At 39.6% G+C, this 22,201-nt stretch overlaps 2 protein-coding genes across 4 annotated transcripts in view; one reads left to right on the plus strand and one right to left on the minus strand.

The window, feature by feature from the left end:
* Positions 1–767: 767 nt before the first annotated feature.
* LOC138680823 (dynein axonemal assembly factor 11-like) lies at positions 768–17,557 on the minus strand. The gene is made up of 7 exons (XM_069768066.1): positions 17,501–17,557; positions 14,899–15,049; positions 10,321–10,414; positions 10,043–10,161; positions 5,138–5,280; positions 3,792–3,989; positions 768–989 (listed from the first exon to the last, which is right to left on the minus strand). Exons 1-7 carry the CDS (start codon positions 17,509–17,511, stop codon positions 875–877), a joined length of 831 nt encoding a protein of 276 aa, XP_069624167.1. The 5' UTR covers positions 17,512–17,557; the 3' UTR covers positions 768–874.
* Positions 17,558–21,424: 3,867 nt separating this feature from the next.
* The window catches only part of LOC138638232 (transient receptor potential cation channel subfamily V member 6-like), a 129,224-nt gene continuing 128,447 nt past the window's right edge, over positions 21,425–22,201 (plus strand). For all 3 annotated transcript variants that reach the window (XM_069727381.1, XM_069727379.1, XM_069727380.1), the window contains exon 1: positions 21,425–21,573. In XM_069727381.1, the coding sequence (XP_069583482.1) occupies positions 21,464–21,573 (110 nt within the window). In that variant the 5' untranslated portion in view covers positions 21,425–21,463. The remainder of the gene's footprint in view (positions 21,574–22,201) is intronic.

Genomic DNA, 22,201 nt, shown 5'->3' on the forward strand with positions numbered 1-22,201 from the left:
AAAATATGGAGTTTGGGGTATACTCGCCGTATAAGACGGGGGTCATCTTATACGCCCAGTCATCTTATAAGGCGTGTGCGATGCGGATGGTTCCCAGGGTCTGGAGGAGAGGAGGCTCTCCTTAAGGCCCTGGGAACCATATTCATGTAAAAAAAGAATAAAAATAAAAAATATGGGATATACTTACCCTCCGACGGCCCGCGGCTCTTAGCGGTGCAACCGGCTGCCTCCGTTCCTAAGGATGCATTGAGCAAAGGACCTTCGATGAAGGGGGCAGTGAAATGAGATAAAGTAATATTTTATCTTTTACATCTTTTGTTTATTATGCTATGCGTTTGGATAGACCTTAGAGAGCAATAAGGGACATCCAGTCCACAGAAAATAACTTTTCTGTAAATTGAATCTTCTGTAAAAATCCTCTTGAACAAGTAAATTAGAATTTTGCCCTATCTGCTCATCTCTAATGTTCCCATGTTGTGGATTATGTCAAGATTTACAGGAAGACTCACTATGTGATTAAGGTTTTTTTGCCACATTTTTGCCGCATTGCTGAAGAAAATTTGGACAGTTCCTTGGATATTACAGTTACCACCAGTTACCACAAATCTGCGGCAGAAATCAGAGTTTGTTTATTGCAAATTCTGATTGTGTGAACTTGGCATTCTAGATTGCTCTTTTTTGGCTTTGAGACAATTAGAGAGGTCTGTTAACTAGAAGTGAAACATGACAGAACAAAGCTACATATATTTTACATTTTTAATTCTCATTATCAAAAATACAAAGTGCTCAGCACCTTGTCAAAATAGGTTGCATGTTACCAGTCAATCCGCTTTGCTTGAATATTTCAGATTTCGGGCATTGGCGCAGCAAATAGTTACAAAATTGTGCACTTGATTGTTAAAAAATGTCTCTCTTCTGCCACCGACCAATCATCTGGAAGTTTTGGTATTCCATCTAACGTTTTCAAATTTGGCAAAATGGAGAACACTCTGAAATATTAAAATATACATATGTGATCATGATATATGAGTAACACAAAACACAAGTCTAGTACCTGTGCACATTAAGATAATGTTTATTTGCCTTTTATTCAGGTTATTGATGTTGCTTTTGGTGCTGATGCAGATATATCGGATTAATTGCTTTTATATCTTCATAGAGCAAACATCTCTGAATGTAGCGATACCAAATATGTGAATTATTTTTATTGTTATATTTTTAGTGTGACAAAAGGAGGGTGATTTGAACTTTTGTGTTTTGTTTTTACGTTTTTAACATTTTTGCTGCTATGTATAGCAAAAAACACAATCTCCTATAAACGCCAGCCAAGAGCCGGCTACAAGCGTCAAAGCCCCCTCAAAGGCAGGGACACGGCCTCTGACTTAACTATACATCAAAGATCATGAAGGGGTTAAAAATTGAGTTATACAAACTCCGCAGCAAGAAGAATGTCCCCTTCATTTACCAAACTGAGAGAACTGACAACCAAGGGTTTATTTACATATCAGATTCACATGGTGTTTTTTTTACTGTCTTTTTTTCAGAAACTTAACACAAAACATCATTGTTTTTGCAGCTATTTTGGAGAAAAAGTATTAAAAACTGTAAAATGACCAAATGTCCAGCCTTGGCGCACAAGTCTACAGTTACTCTGTGACTGCAGACTTGTGAATTCTCACATCTTGCGATGGGAGCGGGCGCTCATGTGAACGTAATTATGCAATTTGCATATTTCCAGCTACATTCCAACTAGACCATGTCTGGCCTCGCTCAATACACTTGCACTGAGTGAGATCGCACCAATCTAGTCAGTTCCTGACCGCATGTATGCAAATTACATACTTGCTTTCACAGAAGCAGCACTGGCAAAATAGATTCCTCACAGCTTGTACTGGTCGCGATTTGATGATTCACACAGGTCTGTGTTATGCCTAGGTAGCAACTAATTAGGGAAAATATGCTGTACATTAAAAACTGCAACTGGCCCTAAAAACAGACTTGGAGATGGCAACTCGGACCTAAACTGCCCAAACAGCCATCGAGTTGCTTCATGTTCTACCTAAAGAACCAGAGGGCAGAGTGGAGTGTGAATTATATTATCTACAAGAGGAGAAGTGTGCTGAAGAAAGAAAAGATCCCATAGTGAGTAATATAAATAACGAAATGCCAAACTAAGAATAAAGCAAGTACTGTTAACAAATATACTGCCTACTTCCTAATAATAAACAGAAGATAGGTGCAAAATATACTAAAGAAATAGGAAAGAAAAAACCCTTGTCTTTAATCTCACAGACTGGCTGCAAAAATCAATAGAATATCAGAACATCCAAATGAATCTATCACCAGCAGGAATTGCCAGCTGGGGGACAGAATATAAAGCTGCACCCAAAATTTGAGACAAATGAAAACACATGTGCTAAGCTAGACAGACTGTAGCCAGACTAGAGAACCAAAACACCCAGAGAAAAAAAGTGTCTCCTGTGGCTTGGCAGAAAGAGATGCCAACCGCTGAAAAGCTCAAGGGAGCAAATCCAGGAGCATGACAGTCTGCAGTTACATAAAGTCAAACAACCCCTTTAAAACATACTCCAGTTATAACAAGTTATCACAGCTAAGCAATATCTACTAGATTGGTAGGAGTTCATCCATAGATGTTTCCACAAATCGCATGAACAGAAACTTGTAGGTATTCTTACATTTGAAAACAGTGGCATTCCCACATATACAATACAACTATAATTAAAGTTTACGGGACAGATGGATAGCCATGGCTGTATTATCAGTCCTATAAAGAATAAATGGAGCAGCAGTTCACACACAAAGAACAGCACACTGTTAAAGCATGAAGCTAAAGTCACCCATTCTGGGGAGGTCTCAGTTGAAGGACCGCCACCAATTCAGCATGTAGCATGTGAATAGGAGATAACGTGCTACACCAGATATCCCCATTTAATGTCATATGGGGGCTGCGCTGAGCATCTTTGCATCTTTAAATGCAGCATTATAAGTATAGGAATTGAAATTATTTCACCAACAGCAGCTTATGGAAGGAATAAGGGAGTTTCCAGCTGTGATGTCGCTACAAGCTTCTTTGGAGTAGGAGTCTCCAGTATAAAACTGTCCAATTCACTGGGGTATTTTGGTGTAGAAAGATGACACTGAGAGTAATTAAATAAAGATGCTACTATTATGTATTTAAATGATTTAGAAAACATATTTTAAAATATCACAATCCGGATATCAGAGTTAATAAAGGAGGGTCTTCTGTTCAGTATCCTGGTGTAATAGCCATAGTGTAGACCGTTGACAGCCCATTAATTTTAGTGCAAAATCTGTAATGCAGAATTGACCTACAGTGGCTTCCCCCAAAGATTACACAATATTGTTGGAGTTTCTAAAACTGGACCTCCACTAATTATATTATCATTAGTGGATGCTTCTAACAAAGAGTTGTACCCCTTTAAAATGGTTGAGTGATTGGCTTCATTGGTCACATACTCGTCCATTCAGAGCAGAAAGTCTGGAGCGAGGTGTGAGACCCAGGCAGAATTGGAACAGAAGATGTAGGGTATCAAGAAGATGAGTATTATTTCGGGGGGTTTTGTGAACCCAGTTTACACTGGCCTGTATCACACCTTCTTTAGTAATTGTTGTCATATGTAATCTTAATTTTGTAAATACTGAATATAATCACAGAGTGTAAAAGTGCAAAGCAATGAAAACTGGCACAAATTGAGTTCATTACAAGTAAGTATACTAGAGTCTCTAACATCATGATGGCTGTCACTTACCGTAGTCTGTAGTCTTCCAAAAACTCACATGGATTTGACTTTAGGACAAGTGACTCTAGTGGAGAATGCTTCAGGTCTGAAAGCCCACTCAAAGACTCAATGTTATTCTCTGCAAGTGATAAGTGCTGGATTGCTGGAAGCTTTGGCAGCTGCTTAAAGGACCTAAAGTGATTTTTGCTTAAATTTAACTCTTTGCACCTGCAACAACCAAATCACTGTTATTTTCAACAGTAATTACAAATGTTGGGTCAGTTAGTCTCAAGAATTAGAAATTCATTTACCAAACAACCCAAAATTCTAACAGGAGCCCTGTAACCCCTTGAAGGTCACACCATTTGTGACCTTTAAGGGTTGGTACCAAGTTCGTAAGTCATTCTCTATTAAACAAGAGATAATTTATTAATCAATGTGGGTCTGACCCCCCAATTGTTCTTTAGAAGGGTCTGAAGCGTGTCAACTAGATGCAGACTAACAATCAGATCTAATTTGATGCAGGTGTTATTTTGGGGTATGAAAATTTACAGAGTGATTCCATAATTTTTTCCCTATGCTTGGTTAAAAAAAAGTAACCATTACTGACTACCACATTTTTTGTTCTTGATTTCTTTTAGTGTTTCTTAAAGCCAGAAAGTTGCCATTTGAAATGACTTTAGTTTTGCGCCATGTCTGTGATCTGCTTTTTTTCTACAAAATTAAACAGTGAATGAACATACTTCAAGGTGATTCCATAATTTTTGCAGGGGGTTGTATAATGTGGTCAGCAAAAGGTTTTTTCCACCTGTTGAATACTGTCATTTCTGCAGAAACTGCTCGAACAGTGCTATAGACACAAGATGAGTGTTTATAACAAGGCACCTTAAGGCCAACCATGCACATGAGATGCTCCAGCCAATCGTTCAGTGAGCAGCCATTTCAGCCGACAATCGTTTGACTGCTCGTGCTCTCTATTAGAATGCTGCCTGCTGACACGCATCTTATTTCAGGGAGAACAATGTGATCAGCAGTCTTAAATTGGACATGCACGATTGACATCTCTCCCAACCATCAGTTGTCCGATGCCCCCATACTCATTAGACCGTTGGATGGGCCCATCAATATCGGAGGGTTCACTGATAGTTTAATATGTATGGGTGGCCTTAGTCTCAACTGAAGACCTGAGAGAGGCAAACATTTTTAGCCTGTTTTCCTTTTTTGTGGCTACATACTCAATTAAATGAAAAAGAAAAGAAACATTCAAAAAAAATCATACCCAATCAAACTCAAAGTCCTACCCATAAACATTCATCAGCATTTACTCTTACATTAAGCTTTTTCTGGTTGTTTAATAGCGTGCATGAGTAGCCCACCTTGGCAATCGAATGGCACTCAAGTCTTTTAATGAGTTGTCGACCAACCAAAGCCTTTCTATTCTTATCAGACGTCGAAGGATACGATGAAAGTTGTTTTCTTGGTAAGGATCCCCAAGATCTTGATAAGACAGATTTATATTCTGCAAATAAACAAGTTCAAGTCAATCACAGGGTTGGATTCCCTTCCTCACCCCATTCTTGATTTTCAATGTTCGGTTTTACCCATTTCTCATGTTTTGCAATTTTCTTTCCTTCTGAGGAATTTATTGACCGGCCATAAATAAAATGTAGGGCAAAAAAAGATTCCCAGTGAAATTGAAATTTTATTCTATTATGAAAAATAGCAATATATAATTTTCACGGAAATATATTATTTCTAGGCGATTTTCCGAGATTTATCATACTCCCTAACAAGCTGCTAAAAGTTCCACTTCAGCTGCTCTCAGAGAAAATTGGATTTCTTTCTAACAATCACTGCTTACGTTACAAGTTATTTGCACATAGTCAGTCATGGTTTACGGTTTGTTATGTATGAATTCATTGTAAGGAGACAGCGCTGAAACTGGAGTCTGCTCGGATCCCTGGGGCAGTCTACAACACCTTGTAGTGCAAAGCTTTGCAACCTCTGTATGCGCCAGTGAAGGCAACCCGCCACCGAGGCATGTCATACTGGCTTTATTGTCCCTAATGGTTTCCAGCTTTCCGACTCCAGACAGCTCTTTGTTTTACATATATATTTCAAGGAATGTTACACGGTGCTAAGACCAGCCAAGGCCGATTTATGTCTCCATGGAGTGCTAAAACATGATAAAATATCACTTGGAATGCATTGTGAGCATGTTTAACAGACTGAAAACTTGCAAAGACCGACTGCCCTGAAAAAGTCCTGCAGTTCGCGTACATCAAATGACACTATTCTTTCCTCCTTGCAAAGTTTTCCCTTGTAGCCTCTCTAACTGTCATCACCATCCAGTGACAGGATCTACCCGATACATTATGAAAAAGCCCCTAAATACAGGAGCCATATTTATCCATGCAGAAGAATACAATGTATTAACCCTTTAACGACACATTCCATTTTAGTTTTTTCCTCTTCTTTCATATTTTTTGAAAATTTCCCATCAATTTAGCCATACGGGGCTTCTCTTTTTGCGAAACAAGTTGTAAATTTTTAATGACATAATTAATTTATCAGATAATTTACATTAAATGGGAAAACAATTCAAAGTTAGGTGAAATGTGAAAATGCAAGCAAATACGCCTTTTGTTTTTTTGGGTTTTGTTTGTGGACTTGCTTTAGTTTAGTAGCATCACTCCAGGGCTAAAAAATAAAGGCTGTTGGAATGGGGTGTTAATATTATATAGATAGTACGTGAAGGAAAGAAAAGACCGTATTTTTCGGATTAAAAGACGCTCCGGATAATAAGACGCACCCCAAATTTTGAGGAGAAAAATAGGAAAAAAAGTTTTTAAAATAAAATGGTGGTGCTTCTTATAATCCATGCGTCTTATTGCTTACCAGGGGTGGTGGCTGCAATGAAGCGGGGTCCCAGGGTCGCTTCTGGAGGAGGCAGGAGTGGGGTGATGCTGCAGGCCGCAGGCTGGGATGAGGGGGTGCTCCGATTTGCAGCGTTCCGCTGCAAGTGTCCCCTGCTGCTGCGGGTGTCTGGCGCTGCTGCGGGTGCCCGGCGGTGCTGCGGGGGTGTCCGGCTGTGCTGCGGGGTGTCCAGTGCTCCTGAAGAGGGCTCTGCTGACATTTTGTGAAAGGCCAGAGACCCCCGCAGTTCCATGGTTTCCTGTGCTGTTGACTCCGGGAAAACGACCACCGGGGGGGCAGCACATGCACAGAATGAGATCTCGGCAACAAGATCTTGGGAGATAAGATCTCAACTGCGGGGGGCTCTGGCCTTTCACCTAATGTCGGCAGGGCCCCCCTGCAGTAGCGGAGACACATGCATCAGCACTGGATACCCCCTCAGCACCACCAGACACCCCCGCAGCACCGCCAGTCACTATCTCATCCCAGCCTGTGGCCTGCAGCAACGGTACCAGTATGGTATATCAGCATTATAAGACGCACCCCCATTTTCCCCCAAAATTTTGGGGGAAAAGTATGTCTTATAATCTGAAAAATATGGTATATGGTCACAGTCAGTTAACAAATTTGCATAAAGTAACAGTTCATGTGAGTATATTAAACTTTGTCATATATTTTATCAGAGGAATATGCTTTTTTCTCCACTTGCAACCCTATTTTTTTCCCACTGCCTCCTGAACATACCATCCAATCTGAATAAACAGCTCAAACCCATCTTGGTCACAGCAAGAAATAAGCACTCAGCAAAGTGTAAGACAGCCAAACAGGCACATCCAGCTGCAGCTTGGAAAAACTGTCTCACAACACTTCAGTGCTGGATTCACAGCCACACAGCTCAGCATTGCTGGATAATATGTGGACAATTATATATATTACAAATACAAGTCATATGATGGTCAGAAATGGTGTTATTGCACATGTACCATACACACACAACAGTTTATTCTGAAAAACACCTGAAATGACAGGTACTGTATAAAAGAGTAGAACAGTGGGCTGATATAATTATTATTATTGTTAGTGACTGTCCAATCATTGTTTATAGCTTTGCTTTAATGTTTTGTTTTAAATTCACAATTCATTGTGAGGATATCTAATAACTGTTATATACACAGTTTCTGGTAAAAGGGGAGGAAAGGAAAAAAGCGCCCAGATGTATATGTATAATAAGGTCGTAGCTGAATATAGGTGGCACTCACCTTTTATAACTCTTGATATCTTGCATATAGGTCACATGGGACCATTAGGTGTTCAAAGGTGGATTTCTTCTGTGGTCGGTATGCTGCAAATCCCTGGTAGCTAGTACGTCACTCAGACCAAGTAACCATAGGAGTGTCATCCATAAAACTTTATACCAGGCTATTTGCGCTCCCATGGGTGTACTTTGTGTGTACTTTTTCTTGAGAAACAATAAAAACCTTTTTTTGGATAATAAGAAGCCTTGGATCCTACACCCACAGGAGCGCACATAGACTGGTATAAAGTTTGTTATATACACAGGAAACCCCCCCAGGAAGAATCCGCATGTGAAATGTGCGTCGGGGATCTTTACTGGCTAATTAGGTTTTATACCCTTTACTTAGTTTTGCACATTATGACTTTACTGATTACTCTGCTAGTCTCAATTGCTGTCATTTTGCTTGCTGCCGTATATTAGACATGCGACTCTTTTGCAAATGGAATATTGTCAATTATTGTAGTCTTTGTAGACACTATATGTACCAGCACTAGGCACATTTATTTAACGGTTTTCTGGCCCAGTAATTAGGGATGTTTACAATATAATTCAGCATTAGTAGTAAGTGAATTCAATACATTGCCTGTATATCAAAGTCTATGCACTAAGCTAAACCGCTTTGAATTTATCAGCCAACTAGGTTTATGTGAGCTGTCTCTTACTCTTCATATATTTCTTGTCTGCAGTATTTAAACTTTTATGCACTAAATTAAACTAGTACTGTGATGAACTGCTTCTATTTAACCAACCAACCAGGTGTATGCTAGCTGTCCCCTACGTCATATACTTTTTTCTGTAGTATATCTACACCAATGCACTAAGCTAAATGAGTCCTATAATAAACTGCTCTCGTTAGTTAGTAAACTAGGTGGATGCTAGCTGATTCTCATTCTTAGACTTGTGTCTGCAGTTGAAACTTGTGTAAGGGCTCCTACTTATTTTCTTAGCAGTATTATGGGCACTTTGGTTTAAAGATAGGCTCTGTATGATGACACTTGTCTATTTAAATATGGGTGTACTACCTCTTTAGGCAGTACCTTTTGTATTTGTGTCTCTATTTTTATTGTTATAATAATAATAATAATAATTTTATTTATATAGCGCCAACATATTCCGCAGCGCTTTACAAATTATAGAGGGGACTTGTACAGACAATAAACATTACAGCATAACAGAAATACAGTTCAAAACAGATACCAGGAGGAGTGAGGGCCCTGCTCGCAAGCTTACAAACTATGGGGAAAAGGGGAGACACGAGAGGTGGATGGTAACAATTGCTTTAGTTATTCGGACCGGCCATAGTGTAAGGCTCAGGTGTTCATGTAAAGCTGCATGAACCAGTTACCTGCCTAAGTATGTAGCAGTACAGACACAGAGGGCTAATACTGCATAAAGTGTATGAGAACATGATGCGAGGAACCTTTTTTTTTTTTTTTTTTTTTTTATTATAAATAGGCCACACAGGGATCGTTAGGTTAATGCATTGAGGCGGTAGGCCAGTCTGAACAAATGAGTTTTTAGGGCACGCTTAAAACTGTGGGGATTGGGGATTAATCGTATTAACCTAGGTAGTGCATTCCAAAGAATCGGCGCAGCACGTGTAAAGTCTTGGAGACGGGAGTGGGAGGTTCTGATTATTGAGGATGCTAACCTGAGGTCATTAGCGGAGCGGAGGGCACGGGTAGGGTGGTAGACTGAGACCAGGGAGGAGATGTAGGGTGTATTGTTGTTAATAAAGATGATTTATTTTACTTTTTGGCCTATGCTTCCTTGTTCTGTTTGGACTAGTTTATAGTTTGAGAAGTGCCATTAATCTAAGCCACTTGTTTGCAGGTTTATCCAATTATTATTATTGTTAGTGACTGTCCAATCATTGTTCATAGCTTTAATGTTTTGTTCTAAATTCACAATTGATTTACGAGGATCTCTAATAACTGTTATAAAGCAAGTAGTTATGATTTGGGCTGCTAGAGACGGCAATCGTGGCAGGAGATGCATTATACTATGCCTAAAATACCGTAGATAATAGTAGATTTCACCTCCAGGAAATAAGAGTACGTAGCCTTACCAGACAATTCTCCCAGTTTTCTTGCAGTCTCTGTCTCCATATCTCTTTATCGTTTGTTTGTGTCCTTTCTTGGAATAGATGAGCCTCTCCTCTTATTACAAGTTCATCCTCCGTCGGCCCTGTGTTCATATAAAATGTATGCACACGTTAAAGAATAAACAGATACACGGTATTCATCTGCTAATAGTAATAACGGAAACCATGCATGGTTGAGTGGATAAACATTTTAGTAAGACTTTAGCTAATGCTTTTTGCAGATAAGAGGCTTCTTACTTTACCTTCTCTCACTCTAGGACAACGAATTTGAGTCCCCTGTACATCATGTTCTTTCAACTTGTGCCAAGTTAGATATTTGAACGCGTCACATGGAAGCTTTAAATATGGAGAAGAAAGAGCTAATTATGTTTTGAAGTGTTTTCATGTGCATGCACAGAACACTTGAAAATGATTAAACCTCGGAAAGCAACACCTTGAAATCACCAAAGTCACACAAGGACAATTGAGATTAAATATGCAAGTAAAAGTTACCTCTGTTTTGATTAAAAGAAGAACTAAATGACGGCATTCAGCACGTGCACCCTTATAGCATCCGACATGAAAGTCAATATACTCAACCTTCATTACTTACATGAGGTTGGAGAACTCTAGCATGACTCTGACCAAGCTCATTCTAGTCTGTGGCATCATAGCACCGTTCCAGAAAACACACTGATCACATAGGCTCAGTACACATCGCGCCTACTCTCTATTTTGGGGCGCTGTGGGTATTATAAAACAATAAATAACTAAAAGCTTTCGAAGAAACGCAAGGCCATATCAGAAAAGTCATACTTAAAAGGGCTCAGGCCAGCCGAAAAAGACAAAGAAAGAATCTTAACCATGTCGATTTACAGCAGAATGAGACTGGGAAGCACAAAACATTGGGGTCTGGATTAGACCTGGTACAGCACCGTGGGGGATCACTGAGGGTGGGCACCTTTTTCTTTTATTATTTGTAATCAGTAAGAGCTCATTTAAATATAATTTTGACCAGCTAGATCAAACTTTAATAACGACTTCTTCTCTATTTCCTATTACTTATAGATTGTGAGCCTCCCCATAGGCAATGACTTTTGTGAACACCATTTTATTGGTCTTTACACCAGGGGTTTTTATATAAATAGTAATATATGTTCTGTAAAACACTATAGAAATTAATGGCTCTATATAGGTACTGAAATAACAGCACTAGTAATTTGATATTTATCGGATGGCGCTCAGACTATTGTGATACTATGGGGCAGTGAAGATTTGCCTTATTTTCTCATGTCGATTCAGCATGAGAAAAAAAAAATCATAGCATGTTGCAAGTAGGCATGAGCGAATATCTACGGATCCCTCCTTAATCAGCTCACTAATAGAGCTTACCAAATAGCTGCAGCAGGAACCTGGATACCTGGAGCGCTCCTGATAATCAGGTGTCCGGTGCTGCAGCTGCATGTGTCATGGCTGTGTGAGAGTCACAACACACAGGCTCTCCATGCATAGTTACTAGTGATGAGCGAATATACTCGTTACTCGAGATTTCTCGAGCATGCTCGGGGGTCCTCTGAGTATTTTTTAGTGCTCGGAGATTAGTTTTTCTTGCCGCAGCTGAATGATTTACATCTGTTAGCCAGCATAAGTACATGTGGGGGTTGCCTGGTTGCTAGGGAATCCCCACATGTAATTAGGCAGGCTAACACATGTAAATCATTCAGCTGCGGCAAGAAAAATTAAATCTCCGAGCACTAAAAAATACTCGGAGGACCCCCGAGCGTGCTCGAGAAATCTCGAGTAACGAGTATATTCACTCATCACTAATAGTTACAGCTATTTGGTAAGCTCTATTAGCGAGCCGAATAAGGAGGGATCTGATGATATTCGCTCATGTCTTGTTGCGAGTACATCCGATATTCAGATCACGATCACCAATACAAGTATATAGGTGCCTCTGAAGCATTGGACTGCACTCGGATGTCGTCAGACAATGGAGAAGATGAAGAAATTAAGTTCTCCATCTTCTCCATAGTTGTGCTCCGATTTTTTCATGCTTAGAGGATCCGATCACATTAAGCTGACACTCTGACCAATCTCCATCAGAGTTTATTAATCAATTCATAATCAACTCAATTCTCTCGAGTAAGAGAATGTACGCTCACGTTACCCCAGGCTTATATAGATGATTGCTGCCCATTAAATTCAAAGGGTTTCTTGCAAGAGTTCTATTATTTTATTATTATTATACATTTTTATAGCGCCATTTATTCCATGGCGCTTTACATCTGAAGTTCTACTATATTATTTATATTACGGGGCTTACATGAGACCCGCATATTCACAGTGTTGCAGTGGGATTCACATTACAATTTATTTACACAACAGGTACACAAGGAGCAATTTCCCAAGCAGAAAAAACCTTATCATTACGTTTTAGGCTGCCGTCACACTAGCAGTATTTGGTCAGTATTTTACATCAGTATTTGTAAGCCAAACCCAGGAGTGGGTGATATATCCAGAAGTGGTGCATATGTTTCTATTATACTTTTCCTCTATTTGTTCCACTCCTGGTTTTGGCTTACAAATACTGATGTAAAATACTGACCAAATACTGATAGTGTGATGGAAGCCTTAAAGTGTGAGAAAAACAAAAAGAGTACAATAAGGAAAACACTGATATGCCACGTTCACACGTTCAGTATTTGATGAGGTTTTTTTTCATCAGTATTTGTAAGCCAAAACCAGCAGTGGGTGATAAATACAGTAGTAGTGACGTGTTTCTATTATACCTTTCTTCTGATTGTTCCCCTTCTGATTTTGGCTTAGAAATACTGTTGTAAAGTATTGACCAAATACCGCTGTGTGAATGTGGCCTTCAAGGGAAAATTTACACGTTTTATGTAGATGTCAAATTAAAACCTACAGTAAAGCCGGCCATACACATTAGATGGCTGTAAGACGAAAGATGCTATGGCCAATCATTCAGCTGAAAGCCATCTCGACCATTTCTTCCATACACAGGAGTGATCTTTCGCCTGTGCCCTCCTCTGCTAAGAAAGCTGCCGACAGATCTCAGCAGGTGGATAATCTCCGAGAGAACAAAGTGATTGACAGTCTGACCTCTCCCCCAAAGATCAGTATGAAGGACCCCCATACCCTTAAAGTGTCAGCTGACATTAATCCATTGTGTCTTACAAGGCCAATCATTGAGCCAGCATAAAACAGTGTAAATAGATATACACATACACACACACAAAAATATGATTAGTATATCACAAGATATCGTGCTATAATAGGTGAAATACCGTATATCTGTACTTAGAAAAACAGAAGGCTTATGTAACATGAAAGCTCACAAATAGCAACTCAGTCTATAGACTGGCTCGTACACTAAAATTCCGATGCCTTGCTTTTCTATTATATTTTTACTGTCAACAATTGTCTGTTTTCTTCAAATTAAATGTCAAATGCTTTTCTAATGTTTAGTCAATAGTAACTCGGGATAGTCTGTTTTCTACTTAATTTCTGGTATGAGGAATGAAGGGAAAATACATAACGCGATGAGGCACCTGTAAGGTGAACACTTGTCTTCATATCAATGATAAGATAATAAAGGAAGAAAGACCACCAGTGTAAGATTTACCCTGTGTGCCGCAATTTAGTCATTTTGGAGTAAAACCGAGCAGGAAGCAGAACGAGCAGTTGATTACATATGAGTACCTATGTACAATATCAGTGCCCAACTAAATGACTGCACATGCTGCATTTCAAAAGGAAAAAAAATGCCATCTGGACATTTAAGGATTACATTAATGCATTGCTTCTGCAATTTATTTTTTTTAATTATAATGCTTTTTGTACCCGTTTTAATCAAATTGTATAACCACACCTGTTACTTCATTCATTTATTGTCATTCAAGTCCCTTCTCTAATGGTAAATGCAAGGCTGCAAATGGACCAAAATAGCCAAAAGACAGCATCCCGCAGGCTTTATCCTGGCAACCCTTCCAGACAAGCCATACTCGTTTCTTCTTTTTGTAATTGTACTGTCACAAAATTAAATATTTAACATGCTAACTGAGGCCTTTAGAGTCTGAGCAGTAGCTCTTCGGCTATGTGAAGTTTTTCTGAACATGGTCTGACTTTGAGATGAAATTGCACGGTTGTCCACTGCTTAGAAGATTGGCAACTATCTTGAAAGCTTTCCACTTGTTAATAATCTTTATCACTGTTTAATAATGGACTGCGATTTATTTGGAAATAGCTAGTGATGAGCGAATATACTCGTTACTCGAGACTTCCCGAGCACGCTCGGGTGACCTCCGAGTATTTGTAAGTGCTCAGAGATTTAGTTTTCATTGCCGCAGCTGAATGATTTACATCTGTTAGCTGATAATGTTTCTAAAAGTAGACAAGAATGGACACACAATACCACTCAATGCAAAGGCCAAGTGTCAGGATATATGGCTCCAAATATAAATCAGATATATTTCTTCAAACTCTTTTACAATAGAAAGATGAATGTATGTGCTGACATAGGTGCCATTGGTTCCTGCCGAAGGTCATTCTTAAACTTTACTGATGACTTTGATACAACCCTTATAAATTTTGTGATCATTTTATAGTATAGATTCATAGGACACTGTGACATTGGAACAATTTCCTGAATAAGTTCCGTAACAGACCTAGGAGAGATGTTTTGTGTTAATATGGAGTAGCGCTTGCACTCAGCTGGAGAGAATAAGACTGTAAAGCCACAAGATATTTTGTTGCACCCTTACCTTCGCGCACCCTTGTGATTATAAGTATACTACATATGGAAATGAGAAAATTCTCACCGGGGAGGAAATGCCGGAATCACAGCTCTGCTGCAATGCTCGTCTGTTACTTGACAAGACTGGTAAAGACGTGTTGGTTTCGCTTAGATCAGAGCAGTGCGATGAATAGGATTTAGAGAAGCTGTTGCTGCTGGTGTTCACACCTGAGGAGCTGAAGAGATAATATTATAAGCGGAGCATGGAAATCACAAGCTATGCTTCATTTCAGCACTACATTCCGAGTCAACATGCTTGTCTCTCAAACAGATGTCGGCCTTCTGCGAATGCACAATATTCCATTTCACAAATCACATCATTAGAAAAGTTTCATCTAGGAATAAGTAACTGGAGAAAAAGGAAGCTGAAAACGTTCTTTTCTCTGCCACATCATCTATTTCTGAGGCCTGTAACACAAAAGTGGCAGAGATTACTCCTGCATGACTAGATAAAACATTGACGTTGACAAAGGCTGCTGGGCCTCTATACAAAATAGAACGCAGCCTCCCTTCCGCTAAATTATGTGCAATGTGTATACTGGTGTCTTCTTATGTGTATGGGACCTTCTGCATAATCTGATGGCTACCTCCAAATTCTACAACCTCAAGTTTTACATGTGACAAATGTGATAGACTTTAGGCCCCTCAAGTACGAAGGGGAACACATCCATATTCTACTATGCCGAGTGGGCATGTGCATGGGGAAAGGCAGAAGCCTGTTCCCAGAATGAAAATTCATGTGACAGCTATTGAAGGTGTATGTGAAAGGGTTCAACTTCCAAACTGCATATATGAGCATGCAGGTCTATGAACTGTAAATCCAAGGACACCATTATATCATCTATCTGCTGCTATATTCCTGCACAGTAGGTGTTATGTCCCCTGGGGATGACAGAGAACTTAAGGAGCTACTGCCTCCAGAGCCCGTTTCCCCACCCAGCACCAGCCTGATTAATAGTTCACCATCATGTGACATCAGGCAGGGGATTCAGACAGTAAGCTATAAATCAAGTCAAAGAGGCTGGTACTGGGCGTGGAAACAACCTGGTGAGACAGAGAAATGATAAGTGCTCAGTCATGTCCAGAGCACTTAATAATTCATGTGCATATGAATAAAAATGCTGATTACCTGAAAATGCAGCAACAGGTAGAAGATATAAAGGTGTCAATAGATTCACATTGTAAAGCCCTTCATGCAAATGTATGCAGTTTATATGAGGTGTGGGGGCAGAGTGCAGCTGTATTCTTTCGTTTCTTTACTGTGCTGTCATAGCAGCTTTCACTTATTGTGTTAGAAGGTACTGTTCAGTTTTTGAGTTTTTTTGTGCAATATTTAAGCAGCAATGTCTGGCTAAGGAGAAGTTGAAAGTGTTGCCCTTTAATATAATTGCTGAAAAAATATCTTCCCTGTGATCAGCAGTATATTTTAAAGGGGTTATATTTTTTAAAGCAGCTCAGCACCCACACAAAAAATAATAATAATAATGATGAACAGTCATCTGCCAATAAACACCCATTCTTCTTCTACCAGTCTTCCGATTCCTCCTTGTTTCCTCTTCTGTGAGAAAGGTCATGTGACCATGTTGTCCCTGCTTGGATTGGCTGCAGCCGTCACATGTCTGTACAACAAGGAGAGGAACCACTATCCAAAAGGTCTCGTTGGCATAAACCCCAGTACACGGTGCAGTTTTCAGGTCTCCTTGTTCTGGTCATACTCTGCAAACCACAGACCTCTCATGCTTGACGTTTTCAGATATTTTCTTCTGTCTAGTAGTATAAATACGTGACTGTCTTCACTACAGCAATACAATCGTTTCTGTCCGTACTGCACCATGCATTTTTCATAAGCGTTCTCTTTTAAAGTGAAGGGCCACTAACCTATGCAAATAGTGCGATCTATGAGATTATAGTGCAATGTCAACCTTTGACAGATACAATTTCGTTCACTCCTTGCAATTCTACATTATATAGTCGGATGTAAGAAAATATGAAGAATGCCTGTAGTGTAATCTGCATTATTGCTATTATCTGCTGTGTGATACAGGCTTTACTACAAGTGACAGCGATGGCATCCGGGGATCACACAATTACAAGGGAACGTACGGCTCGTGCATTTGGTGTAGAATGAAACGTAATGCAGATTTTATTACACGCATTTAATGTTACATTATTTCAAGGCTGTTCTGAATGAGATGTAATGGAATTGCATAGCTCAAAATGATAACATTGTATTTTTACATTCCAGGGAGCAATTAGCCGTTATTAGGGATAATGCAGCTCTCAGGGCCAGGCGATACTAAATAGATTTAGCGGTAAAATAAAAACTTCATTCCAAGGACTTCTAAATGGTGCTTGAATTGAAGAAATGATTTCAATCTATTTCCAAAGGCACTTAAATCTGCTCATATAAAAACTCTCCGAAATAAGCCGCCATCTAAAGTTTAAGGTTAATTTAATTAGATCGAACGTTCAATTAAAGAGACAATTTTTTCCGTTCATTTCAGCCACTATCAGCTGTTCAGGTCTCTGAATAAGACACTTAATCCCGTAACAGCAGATTGTCTTTCATTTGCTTTCCCAATTGATGGTAGAGAAATAAGACAGAACTTCTCCTCCTGCTTTCTTACCTTTCTGACATGTCTCCTTCCTTCACAGTGTATCTCTCATCTGCAGAACCTCTTTGTTCTTCGTGCTCACCATAGCGGACCCACTGCTGCCGGCATTGTGCGGTGACCGGGGGACGTTTAGGAAGACTCTATGGATCTAGTTTCCCCAGGGACAATATCTGTTACTTGGTAACAGTCGTCATTTCCGCTGATCCATGTGTCTCCTTATCAATGAATTCCTCTTCAGTCCATTCAGGCATTCTGCATTGCCATCTGTGCAAGGCAGGTAAAGAAAATGTATACATCCATTATTAATACTGTCACAGCTGATGTGAGCACAATCGATTTTTATGACCTTACAATACGTTGTAGGTGCAGTTTTTAGGAATAAATGGACACACAGGGTTTACGACTTAGGTAAGAGTACCAAGTAAATACAGTCCCATGTAAACAATGCATTCTTCATGGTGGCTGTGTGAGTCTGTTATTACGGGAATTTAGAAGATCTTTTCCATTATTTGTCATTTTTGGACATAGATCCTAATAAAAAGAAAAATTTAGAAATCAGTTCCCTCCCTGTCTACACAGACAAAATGATATATTTGCAGACGCTGTTTAGTATTAATGTTTTAAATTGAGCTATTCATTGCACATGGGAAATAAAAATACCATCCAATAATTATTGGAGAGGAAAAATGAATGGTAGACCATTTTTAATACCTTATAACGATAAGGGATGCTTTGGATGTAGTAGACACGTGGTACATTACATGATCACTGCCTCTATTACTGGGGTCTAAGGGGTAACATTTCTCCACGTAGAGAGTGACATGCCAGCTCTGGGATGCCAAAGTAAGGAGGCTTATTCGCCGTGCAATGCTCCTCTGGGAAATTTAATATGCAAATTGTGTCTCCAGAGAGGAAGAGGACTTGAACTCTATAGCGCCACCTGTTGGAAGCAGGAATGATACAAATCAATATCGAATTAACGAATCTTGCAATATTACTTCGGATAAAATCCAAATCAGAAAGTCAATTTGCAGACACGGTGTTTCGGGCTACTGACCCTCGTCAGTGCAAAGTATGAGAATTAATTTGGTTAGGCGGGAGGCTCTGGACTGAGGTCTAAGGGGTAACGTTTCTCCTTTTGGAGAGTGACATACCGAATATGGCAGGCAAAGGTAGGGAGGCTTATTTGCCATGCAATGCTCCTCTGGGAAATTTAACATACAAATTACCTCTTCAGAGAGGAAGAGGACTTGAGAACTCTATAGCGCCACTTGTCCGCACCATGTTTAGAGTGGCATATTCATAGTACACTTCTGCGCCTGAGTGGGGCAGTCCGTAATTACAGGACAGACAAGAAAAAGACGTCACACTATATAGTGGGGACCACCAAAAAAGTGAAGTATAAATAACTTTTAAATCCTTTATTTTATCAGCCAAAAAACACACAGAAAACAGTACACCACTTATTAAAATCATTTAAAAACAAGGTAAGACATCATAGGTTCCTAATAAGGAGCCTCCCCCTGGACATGTAACATGATGGGTATCTTACAATAACAAATATTCCTGTTGATATAGTTACAAAGAATACACATGTAAACATATAGTCTGGTCATGTACGGTCCAACTGGCTTATCACGTCAGTAAAATAAGTATATGGTCAGGATAATGCATTTATATCTGGCCCAGCTCGCAGCACTTGAAGGGAGTTTACCCACACAAATGTATATACACACACCTATAAATTCGATGAGTGAGTACTCAACTCATATAGATGGTCATAACAGATAAATAAATAACAATAAAGAGAATATCAAAAAATCTCCTGAACTAGTACGACTGTTCATAATGAGTTCCCCAGACAATTAAACAGGAGAAGAGAGATGGAAAATGCCATTTAGTGAGATACCAGACAGAAGGGGATCAATCTTCAGTGCTGGGATACATGATTATAACAGATAAGGTATTAAACATTGAAACTATTAAATCCCGTACAAAAAGAACATCTCTAAATGGTACAAACAGCCCCAAACTAAATATAGATAAATCTAGATAGACATTTGACTCGTACACAATAGATGTCCCAGAAATATATCAGGATATAGTTAGGGTGTGCAAGAACCCCTTCACAACCAGGTAATTGCCTGTGTGTGAGGCTAGGTAAAAATAGCATGTAGGAAACACAACCCCCACTGTGCAAATCAGCAAGCTGCCGCACTAGACTGAATGAAAATAGCACTGCCAAAAGAACATGACCAAGATACCAATCGCTACAGCGGTCCAAAGGGCAAAAGCCCAACGCGTGTCGCCACGAGAGTGGCTTCGTCAGGAGCAGGTACCGCTGTGTGCGGCTGACCGCCATTTATATACAACTAAAGTATGCCCAAATAGATAAATCCACAGCAGCTGTGAGACGGCGTCATAGTATAATTACCATGGTGAGCAGGAGAGCGGCGTTCCCCACACCGGAAATAGCCACACACACACGTAGATCCGGGAGTACCAAGATGGCCGATTAGGCTGTAAATTAATTACAGCCTACATTGCTCAGACTTCAATCTCACTGAAACATCGCCATTAACTATGGGCCTTTTAATATTTTTGTATTTTTCTATTTTGGAATGGTGCCTCTATTTTTTGTATATATTGGAGGTCTGGTCGCACCTGGGAGGCTTTGCACCCTATTATTCATCTATTGCTGCTCCACCCATCTTTTTATTTTAGATGGATAGATTAATAGATAGATAAATAGATAGATACAGACAAAAATCGAAGATGCCCCCGGAAGAAGCAGGCTACGAAACGCGCGTCGGGGTGAGGGGATACCCGGTGAAGCTCTGCAGCAGGTAACATACCCTTCTTTATTACAATCTTACCTCCCTGGTTAATTGAGGCTGTTTATGCCCATTATACTTGGCCCACTATAGTGGCATACATTCATGACTTGGGATGGTCTAGATATTTTGTTTAGGATCCAATTGTTTAGGGTCCTGGGTATGCATTGATATATGCTGCTGATCTTCTCATCGATTCAGTTGGTACATACTCAGCATTATTGACAAAGAATTTTTTTGTCATCCACTAGCATGTGTAATATGTTGCTGTATGTGTATATACCAATATCTACTTTGTTCTGTGGCGTCAATTAGTACGGTTATTCTCGGATTTATCAACTGTTCTTTTATATTATATTTATTGATAATAAAAATAATTTTACTCTTTATTTGTGGGATCTCTTCTTCGCCCCATTGAGATTGCTATGGGACCTTTGTAGTTATAGTATTCATTGAAGTGCCCTATGTGACTTTTTGGACATTTGGTGATTTATCTACGGTGAAAAAATGTGGCTATTTAATTGCCCAAAATGGCGACGTTTCAGCTCCGTATTGTGAGCCTTTCTCAAGCCACAATCCTGAGTCAAAACATCGCCATTTTGGGCAATTATATAGCCTCATTTTTTCACACTGAACTGGATGGATGTTACAGTTGAACTACCAGTATTTTGTTCATCGTTTTGTTATTCCCCATTTCCACATCTCGTGAACCCTTGACTTTCAGTTGTGATTGTCACCTTGCCCGATTATGTGAATTCACATGGCAATCACATACAGTTCCAGCTGGAATGTGTTTCGAGGCCCTGTCTTCTAGGAACTTAGTACAGAAGGGGACATCAGAAGCTCGCTGAGGGCCATATTGCACTCTAATCTTGTGGCATCACACAACCTGTTCTCTTATGAATCACTTTATTATGATAATTGTTTCACAGTCAAGCTGTCATCTCCAGCATTGATTTGTATGTGATGTGAACACCGCAGTGATGGTGAAATACGACAACTACTTGCACATCTGTTTACTGTACACAGCTTGCAGAAAGGCCGCAGGACATGTTGTTAGATGACACAAAGAATCCCTTTTGGACATGTTGAGTCTGTTAAGTCAGAGAAGAACGTATTTCTTTATGGGAAAACCAGAGATATGAAAAGAGATCAATGTCGGAACATCTGGTCTGCAAATACAGTGGGCAAAATGACTCCTGGAAAGAGTATAATCAATATGCAGAACTACCAGGACAACAGAAACAAAGGGTAAGTCCTAAATATATTATGTATTATCTGCTGCAATACCCAACCGCTATAGGCAATGTCCGACATGAAGTGTTAATTAGTGTAATGCAATAGCAGGTTGTGGTGAACTGTCATGAAGATGGGACAGTAATATTCAGGGTCATGTATAAAAACAGATAATGTCAATTTAGGTAGACACATGTTTAAAAAAATGCAGCAGAAACATTGGTCTTATCTTTGCAACTTTTTTGATCTTTCACCATCAGTTTCATGTTTGTGTGTTCAACTAAGCTGGCCAGATCTGTAAATCATGTGCCAGCAAACTCTTATATTCAGCACTAATATTATAGTGCCAACAGCTAAGAACACCGGGCATACAGGGCAGAAGGGGGATACGTCATGTGTGGGAAGATGTGATATACACCTAACTATATTTTACTCATTTAACTATACTATTCAGTTAAATATATTACTTGCATTATACACTAACAGGTACATCTTATGCCCACTAGTCACATTTGCTAGAAAGTGTATTTGAGAACTTTAGGGCAGCTTGGGGCTCAGGGGTTGGCACTGCATCCTTGCAGCGTTGGGTTCCTGGGTTCAAATCCCTCCAAGGACAACATCTGGAAGTTTGTATGTTCTCCTT

Source organism: Ranitomeya imitator, chromosome 5 (assembly GCF_032444005.1).
Source record: "Ranitomeya imitator isolate aRanImi1 chromosome 5, aRanImi1.pri, whole genome shotgun sequence".
Taxonomy (NCBI): Eukaryota; Metazoa; Chordata; class Amphibia; order Anura; family Dendrobatidae; genus Ranitomeya; species Ranitomeya imitator.